The sequence below is a fragment of the Lipotes vexillifer genome, unplaced genomic scaffold, assembly GCF_000442215.2.
Source record: "Lipotes vexillifer unplaced genomic scaffold, Lipotes_vexillifer_v1.1 scaffold875, whole genome shotgun sequence".
NCBI classification, from domain to species: Eukaryota; Metazoa; Chordata; class Mammalia; order Artiodactyla; family Lipotidae; genus Lipotes; species Lipotes vexillifer.
Genome location: NW_006792177.1, coordinates 2,712,807 through 2,721,240, shown reverse-complemented (window position 1 = coordinate 2,721,240; position 8,434 = coordinate 2,712,807). Strand labels below are relative to the sequence as shown.

The window sequence follows — 8,434 nt, the reverse complement described above, 5'->3', positions numbered from 1 at the left end:
GGGGGCGCGCCGGGATGGGCCCCAAGCGGCGGCAGCTGACGTTCCGGGAGAAGTCGCGGATCATCCAGGAGGTGGAGGAGAACCCGGACCTGCGCAAGGGCGAGATCGCGCGGCGCTTCAACATCCCGCCGTCCACGCTGAGCACCATCCTGAAGAACAAGCGCGCCATCCTGGCGTCGGAGCGCAAGTACGGTGTAGCCTCCACCTGCCGCAAGACCAACAAGCTGTCTCCTTACGACAAGCTCGAGGGGCTGCTTATCGCCTGGTTCCAGCAGATCCGCGCCGCTGGCCTGCCGGTCAAGGGCATCATCCTAAAGGAGAAGGCTCTGCGTATAGCTGAGGAGCTGGGCATGGACGATTTCACTGCCTCCAACGGCTGGCTGGACCGCTTCCGCCGGCGTCACGGTGTGGTGTCCTGCAGCGGCGTGGCCCGCGCCCGGTCGCGCAGCGCTGCTCCCAGGCCCCCAGCGGCGCCCGCCAGCCCGCCCACGGTGCCCTCGGAGGGCAGCGGTGGGGGTACCACGGGTTGGCGCGCTCGGGAGGAGCAGCCGCCGTCGGTGGCCGAGGGCTACGCCTCCCAGGACGTGTTCAGTGCCACTGAGACCAGTCTGTGGTACGACTTCCTGCCCGACCAGGCCGCGGGGCTGTGTGGCAGTGATGGACGGGCACGCAAGGCCACCCAGCGCCTGAGTGTCCTGCTGTGCGCCAATGCCGATGGCAGTGAGAAGCTTCCCCCACTTGTAGCTGGCAAGTCCGCCAAGCCCCGTGCAGGCCAAGCCGGCCTGCCCTGCGACTACACCGCCAACTCTAAGGGTGGTGTCACCACCCAGGCCCTGGCCAAGTACTTGAAGGCCCTGGACACCCGCATGGCTGCAGAATCTCGGCGAGTCCTGCTGCTGGCTGGCCGCCTGGCAGCCCAGTCCCTGGATACCTCGGGCCTGAGGCATGTGCAGCTGGCCTTCTTCCCGCCAGGCACCGTGCAGCCGCTGGAGCGTGGAGTGGTCCAACAGGTGAAGGGCCACTACCGCCAGGCTATGCTGCTCAAGGCCATGGCAGCGCTAGAGGGCCAGGATCGCTCAGGCCTGCAGCTAGGCCTCATGGAGGCCCTGCACTTCGTTGCTGCAGCCTGGCAGGCTGTGGAACCTTCGGACATAGCCACCTGCTTTCGTGAGGCTGGCTTTGGGGGTGGCCCTAATGCTACCATCACTACTGCCCTCAAGAGTGAGGAGGAGGAAGAGGAGGAGGAGGAGGAAGAGGAGGAGGAAGAGGAGGAGGAAGAGGAGGGTGAAGGGGAGGAGGAGGAGGAGGAAGATGGCGAGGAAGAGGAGGAAGGGGGGGAAGGAGAGGAGCTGGGGGAAGAAGAGGAGGTAGAAGAGGAGGGTGATGTTGATGACAGTGATGAAGAGGAAGAGGAGGAGGAGGAGAGCTCCTCTGAGGGCTTGGAGGCTGAGGACTGGGCCCAGGGAGTAGTGGAGGCTGGTGGCAGCTTCGGGGGTTATGGTGCCCAGGAGGAGGTCCAGTGCCCTACCCTCCACTTCCTGGAAGGTGAGGAGGACTCTGAGTCAGACAGTGAGGAAGAAGAGGAAGATGAGGAGGAGGACGAAGATGACGAAGATGATGATGAGGATGGTGATGAGGTGCCTGTACCCAGCTTTGGGGAGGCCATGGCTTACTTTGCTATGGTCAAGAGGTACCTCACCTCCTTCCCCATTGATGACCGTGTGCAAAGCCACATCCTCCACTTGGAACACGACTTGGTCCACGTGACCAGGAAGAACCATGCCAGGCAGGCAGGAGTTCGGGGTCTTGGACATCAAAGCTGAGCCACTGGGCCTAGCCATGCCCCCAACCCGGATGTGGCAGCACCAGCCCAGGGCAGAGGACTCTCTGGGCAGCTGTTGTGGGTGGAGCCAGAGTGGGGAACCCCAGATCCTTTAGTGATGTTCTCCTGGTCTTGTGACAGGCCCAGTCACCTCGGTAGGGCCTGGGGCTGGTGTCAGCCTCACTGCCTGCTTATTGCCTCTTTCTCAGAATCCTCTTTCCTCCCTATTTGCCCCTGGGCTTGGGGGACCAGGTGGGGAGGGTGGGGAGCTGTCCGGTGCTACCACACCGTGCCATCAGTGGACTAGGCCACAGTAGCAGCCAGGGATGGACCCTGGAAGCTCCTGGCCAGAGAGTGCCTCTCCCCTCTGCCATCCACACCAGGTCTTTGGTGGGGGGGGACCCCAAAGCCATTCTGGGAAGGGCTCCAGAGAAAAGTCCAGCCTAGGACCCCACAAGGCTGGCAGCCCCACATCCCTGCCCCAAGGCCACCTTGAGAAGCACAGTCTAACTGCAGGCTCCTGAGCCTGCCTCTGCCTGCTTCCCCACTTCCCCAACCCCTTCCTCTGGCCCAGTCCATGTTACTTTGGCCCTTGCTTTTCTTTCCAGATTGGAGGTTCTCAAGAGGCCCTCCAGAGGAGTGGTAATGGGCACTTCCCTTGTGGGCAGCTGCAGGCCCCATGCCTCTCCTCCCTCTCTGGCAGGGCCCTATCCTGGGCAGGGGTCCTGGGGCTGGGCCCAGAGTCCAGCCATCCAGCTGCTCCTTTCCCAGTCTGAATTCAATAAATCTGTCCACCCCCCTTTTGTGGGAGTGGACATTTTAACAGCCAAGGGTGCATCCTTCATGGTCTGGGCTTGCGTCTGTCTTGGGGACACTTTCTTTCCCGGTTCCCTTTGGTCCTTGCTCTGGTGGGACAAATGTTGAGAGAGTGGCTACAGCCCAGGCCCTGACCAGGGTGAGGGGCAACATGTATATCTAAGTGTTGCCTAGGCTTGGGTGGGAGGGGTCTTCAATGTACCTGCCTGGGGGTGGGTTTGAGCAAGCTGGGCCTTGCACTGCTTTGGGGTTAAAACTTTTGGGTCAGTTGGCTGGGACAGGAGGGAGGGAGCCAACAGTCCCTGGAGGGCCAAATTAAACTATAGGCACCTCGGAACTAGGCTTATCAAGGACCATTAAATATCCCTATAGGAGAGGGGTCGGAGGGCAGAAAGAAAGGAGTGTTGGGGCAGCTCCTGTGGTCCAGGTTGGAGTTTGTAGGGGCATACAGGGCATCTCTTGTATGGTGCCTTAAGAGGGAGTCCTCTAGGCCTTTCAGTGATTGGCATTTCCAATTCTGGTGGCTATCCTTGGGAACAGTGTCAGGAAGGATGGAGGTGAAATTGCTGGGGACACATTGCACCCCCAAGAGGTTAGCCACTCCCTGTGTGGTACCCTCTGGAGCCCCCCCATCCCCATCCAAAGGTGAGGACAGGCCCTCTGCTGATTGTACCCAACCTTTCTCTTCAGGGCCATCTCACCCCTCCCGGGCCCTTTGTCACTGAGGCCCTCAGGCCCCAGTGGTTCTAGTGAGGGGAGGGCCTGAGCTTGAGCAGGCCAGCAGCTCTGGGCCCCAAACCGGTTTTCCCACCTCTACAGAGGCTGGCACATCACCCCTGTGGTTCCCTGCCCCCACCTCCTCACAGTTCCTCTTCTCTCCACCCTGGAATGTGGGGGCGGGGTGGGGGGTGTTGCAGGCAGTTATCCAAGTCATCTTTTTAAACAAGAAGGTGGAATGACTTTTCCTTCCGTACCTCTGACTCTCAGGGATTCCCTCAAGACCTTGAAGGCTTCAGAACTAAGTGAAAGCAAAAAAGCAGTTGGGATTCCCAGCCCCCACCCTGGCCCCCATCCAGTCCCCATCTGAGCCCCGGAGGATGAGACAAGGAAGCCCAGCCTACCCCCGGCCTGCTCTGGAGTAAATATGTGGGAGCAGTAGCCTTCTCCCCAGGTGCCCCGGGCCAACCCAAGGCCCTCACCTCAAATACCAACAAGGCAAATACTTCCATTTGTCTCCTGCCAACAAGAACACCTCTTTTGCTGGAACTGATATCATCTCATTAATGATAACACCAACTGACATTAATAGGGCTCTTGCTGTGTGCCAGGCTCTATGCTAAGTACTTTAGATGCTCACAAAGCCCCTGTGAAGTAGGTAAAACCATGAGAAACACAGAACAGAAAGGTTCAGTAATGTGCCCAAAGCCAAACAACTAGTATGTGGCAGAAGCAAGCTCTCTCCCCAGGCTGACTCTAGAAGTGCCCCTTTACTAAGGAATTCCTAACCCTAACCATATTCCTAAAGGAATTGCTTACTGACTCAGTTTCTTTTTTTTTAAAGCTTTTTATTTATTTATTTATTTTTGTCTGTGTTGGGTCTTCGTTTCTGTACGAGGGCTTTCTCTAGTTGCAGAGAGCAGGGCCACTCTTCATCGCAGTGTGCGGGCCTCTCACTGTCGCGGCCTCTCCTTGTGGAGTACAAGCTCCAGACCTGCAGGCTCAGTAGTTGTGGCTCACGGTACTAGTTGCTCCACGGCATGTGGGATCTTCCCAGACCAGGGCTCGAACCCGTGTCCCTTGCGTTGGCAGGCAGATTCTCAACCACTGCGCCACCAGGGAAGCCCCTGACTCAGTTTCTAACCCATGGAAGAATAGCTCTTGGAGATGAGGGATGTGGAAGTGTCTACAGGAGCTCTTGAAGCTCCTGTACCTATAACTAACCCCTGTTCCCCCAGTCCCCAAATACAGGTCTTCTGTAAATACCCTTCCCATTCTATTACTCCTTAGGGACGGTAGGTGAGAACCATCCCCATTTCATGAAGGAGGAAATAGGGTTCAGGACTATAAATGACCTGCCCAAGACACTGGCCTTGAGCTCTGGTGCTCTCTCCCTGGGAGTCTGGTTTACATATAAAATGCCTCACTGGGACACTACTTGGGGGGTGGGGGGCAGTGGTGTGGGGATGGCCCTATGAGCACAGAGCTTTGAGGAGGGACCTAGCAAGGAGGCACTGTCACCCAGCCTACCACACAGTCCAGATGTGAAGCAGCTGGTGATTAACAATGTACCACCAGATAAAGCTGACAAACACTGGGATGCTGCCTTCACTTGGGACTGATTGCTAAAGGACCCTGGAGGAGTTTCCTTGTCCTGAGGATACTGATGCAGGGGTTCTGGAGGCCTGGTTGGCTTTGGCAGTTCCCAGAGTGGGCCAATGTCTGGTGAGCAGTTGGCAGAGGTGATTTCTTGGGAGATGGACAAGACAAACCGCCTTTTCAAAGCTGGGGCCTGAGAGGAGGTAGTTGGAGGGGGGAAACTACAACTCCCAGAAGCCCTTGCTCCCCGGCGACTCGAGTATGGTTGCCATGGTTTCAGAAAACAATATGGCCGCTCCCAGCTGGGAAGTGAGTCTGGGTTAGAGAGGCAGAGGAGGATCTGGGCGGCGGCAGTGGCGATAGAGGAAGCTCTTGAGGGGTCGTGAGGTTGGGCCTGGACTCTGCACAGCTGGAACGGCCTGACCTTTCTGAGGGCGCCAATGGCGGGCAGCGTGGACGAGGAAGCGCTGCACCAACTGTACCTGTGGGTAGACAACATCCCTCTGTCCCGGCCCAAGCGAAATCTCTCCCGGGACTTCAGTGACGGAGGTGTGCGCTCCAGCGTGTGCGTGTGTGTGTGTATATGTGTGTGTGTGACAGACGTGTGAGCTCCAACGTGTGTGTGTGTGTGTGTCCGCGTGCGCGCCTGGGTGTGTTCTGTATGTCCTTGTGTGTCTCCGCGTTCTGTCCTGTATGTACGGGTGTACAGGATGTGTGTGCATACATGTCTCTTGTGCTTGTGTGCTTGTGGCGGCGGAGGTGGGGGTGGGTTGGTGGGAGGGGTGTCTGACTATCTCCTAGGACTTCAGTTGTAGAAGTGTGCATCTTGGGTATGTGGGCATGTGTGTGTCCATATTATGTATACATGTTCTATCCTTTATGCATGCGGTGTGTGTGTGTGTCTGAGTCTGTGACTCCCTCCTGGGACTTTAGTGACTAAGATGCGTTCTGTGTATGTATTTGTACATTTCTGTGTGTGTGCATGCCTATTCCTGTATTCTATATATCTGTCTTGTGGGAGTCTGAGCATGTGTTTGGTCATATGTGTGTTGACATGTTCTGTCCTGTATGTATGAGTGCGGATGTTGTGTGCATATGTTTCTTCGTAATTGTGTAGGTGTGTGTCCAAGACTGTCTACTGGGATTTTAATAATAGAAGTATGCACCTCTCTGTGTGTATATTGGTGCATATGTGACACTTTGTGCTTCTGTGTGTGTGTGTTGGTGACTGTCTCTTAGAACTCCAGTGATAGAAGTATGTGTCTGTGTATGTTTCTGCATCTCTGTGTCATTTTGTGTGTGTGTGTGTATTTATGTCAATTCCTAGAGTGAGGCCCCAGCCTCCTGAAGCGTTCTCTTTGAGACTCATAGAGGACTAGAGACCTTAGTTTTTATATGCCCCGAGTTAATGGCAAAGGAGTGCAGCTCCTTTGGGGTGTGCTGGAATTTTTGTCTCTGGTTGATCACTGATCTTGCTTTCTTACCTCACCTCCATATCATCCTTACCCCTTTCCACATCTTCACCTCTCCACTTGGCCCCACCACTCTGCAAACCCTGATTCTCCCATCCCACCCATTCCTTCTCCCTCCCCCTTCTTCCTTACCCATCTCTACAACTTCCATGTCTGCTCCCACCCCCTCTCCCTCAGTCCTGGTCGCAGAGGTCATCAAGTTTTACTTCCCCAAGATGGTGGAGATGCACAATTATGTTCCTGCTAACTCTCTCCAGCAGAAGCTAAGCAACTGGGGTCACCTGAACAGGTAGCAGAATACCTGGGCACACTAGTGGGATCTCCAGCCCCTACACTGGGATCCCAGGAAGGGCTGCCCAGCCCCTCCACCTCCTGTGGTCTCCACAGTCCAGGCTGGTGGCTGGCTGGGAAGGGACAATGCAGACAGAACCTGTCTGGTAACAAAATCAAGGGACTCTTCTTTTGGGGAGGTGACAAGGACCCTCGAGACATATAAACACTGGGCTCAGGTTGGGTGCCTTTCCATTCTCCCAGGGCTGTGCACTGAAGGGCTGCAACTGCTGCACCCCTTTCCATCACCCAACCCTTCACTTCATCCCCCCCAGGAGCCAGTCCACCATCCCTGTGTCTGCCCCCCAGGAAGGTGCTGAACAAATTGAGCTTCTCTGTACCAGATGACGTGATGCGCAAGATTGCACAGTGTGCCCCAGGCATGGTGGAGCTGGTGCTCATTCCACTGAGGCAGTGCCTGGAGGAGCAGCAGAGGCGCAGGAAGCAGGGCACCAGCTCCTTACAGGTGCCACCCCATTCAAGTTTCTTTCACTGCTCTGGGGGAGTTTCCCAGGCAGCAGAACGCTCTGCCTCAGCAATAAGTGTGGGAGAAGGGTGCCTGGCTAAAGGGAGCCTGGCTGGGGGGGGAGGTGCTCTTTGGGGGTGGGCAGCCTGAGCTCACAGCAGACCCCGGGGTTCTTTCAGGAGCTGGCTCCCCAGGATGGCACTGACTACATAGATGTGGGTAAAGTGGCCTTTACTTTTCTTCCCTCCCAGGAGGAGCTTTCCTCCTGTCCTTCCTTCCTGTGGGGGAAGGGGTGGGGGTGTGGGGAGGTGGAAGACAGGAAAACAGGGCTCCATCAGGATTACTCCTACACTTGCCTTGTCTCAGGTTTGTCCCAGAAGGCCCGAGGGGAAGGTGCTCCAGACCCCCAGGGAGGGGGGCAGCTCAGGTAAGGAAACTGGGAGCTCCTGACCTCACCAAGCCTGGTAATCTCCCTATGCACAGGCTAGGAGGTGAGGGTGAGGGTTGCACCTGGAAAGGTAGGGAAGTCAGGGATGGGTGGGGGAGAGAAGGCCTGGTCGAGGGACACTGGAAGGGTGAGGGTGGGGCCCAAGATCCAAGCCTGGGATAAGCTGCTTCTCACCCCAGGGTGGGCCAGCTGCCTGTGCCCCGGCCTCTGGGGTATAGCCAGGCGCTGCAGGGCGACCGAAGCTTCGTCCTCCAGATTGCTGAAAAGGAACAGGAGCTGTTGGCCTCGCAGGAGACTGTGCAGGTGAGGGCGCACTGGGAAGGCACTGGGGGATTGGGGCCTGGAAACACAGGGGCGGGGGCAGCAGGCCGCAGGGCTTGAACTCTGTGGGGCTCCTCCCAGGTCCTGCAGATGAAGGTGAGACGCTTGGAGCACCTGCTCCAGCTCAAGAACATGTGTATCGAAGACCTCTCCCAGCGGCTCCAGCAGGCGGAGCGTAAGCAGCGGTGAGCCAGCGGCTCCAATGAGCCTCCTGGGACAAGAGCGCCTCCCCTCTCTTGGGGTGTGAGTGAGCATGGGGGGCGGTGGGACAGGAACCCTCCAAGCTGAGCCCCATGACTGAGCCCCCTCCTTCCACTCCATCCGGGTCAGGAGAATGGACTGCTTTCCAGAACCTAGAAGCCACATGCAGAGACCTGGCATGCACCTCGAAGCAGTGCCTGACACCAGAGGGGGTTCTGCCTTGGTGCTCCCTGTGCTGGGCC

At 57.2% G+C, this 8,434-nt stretch overlaps 2 protein-coding genes across 2 annotated transcripts; both read left to right on the top strand.

The window, feature by feature from the left end:
- Positions 1 to 6: 6 nt before the first annotated feature.
- On the top strand, positions 7 to 2,652 carry CENPB (centromere protein B). Its single transcript, XM_007465417.1, has one exon. It carries the CDS (start codon positions 15 to 17, stop codon positions 1,821 to 1,823), a length of 1,809 nt encoding a protein of 602 aa, XP_007465479.1. The 5' UTR covers positions 7 to 14; the 3' UTR covers positions 1,824 to 2,652.
- A 2,742-nt stretch (positions 2,653 to 5,394) lies between these two features.
- On the top strand, positions 5,395 to 8,180 carry SPEF1 (sperm flagellar and cilia associated 1). Its single transcript, XM_007465416.1, has 7 exons — positions 5,395 to 5,503; positions 6,604 to 6,715; positions 7,066 to 7,222; positions 7,402 to 7,441; positions 7,589 to 7,649; positions 7,850 to 7,973; positions 8,073 to 8,180. Exons 1-7 carry the CDS (start codon positions 5,395 to 5,397, stop codon positions 8,178 to 8,180), a joined length of 711 nt encoding a protein of 236 aa, XP_007465478.1.
- Positions 8,181 to 8,434: the final 254 nt, after the last annotated feature.

What these genes read in the sequence shown, in the direction of transcription:
- SPEF1 (XM_007465416.1), top strand. Translation starts at nt 5,395, where the DNA reads ATGGCGGGCAGCGTGGACGAGGAAGCGCTGCACCAACTGTACCTGTGG. An exon ending in CAGGGAGGGGGGCAGCTCAG is followed by an intron (nt 7,650 to 7,849) that starts GTAAGGAAACTG and finishes TTCTCACCCCAG; the next exon opens with GGTGGGCCAGCTGCCTGTGC. An exon ending in CCTCGCAGGAGACTGTGCAG is followed by an intron (nt 7,974 to 8,072) that starts GTGAGGGCGCAC and finishes GGCTCCTCCCAG; the next exon opens with GTCCTGCAGATGAAGGTGAG.
- CENPB (XM_007465417.1), top strand. Translation starts at nt 15, where the DNA reads ATGGGCCCCAAGCGGCGGCAGCTGACGTTCCGGGAGAAGTCGCGGATC.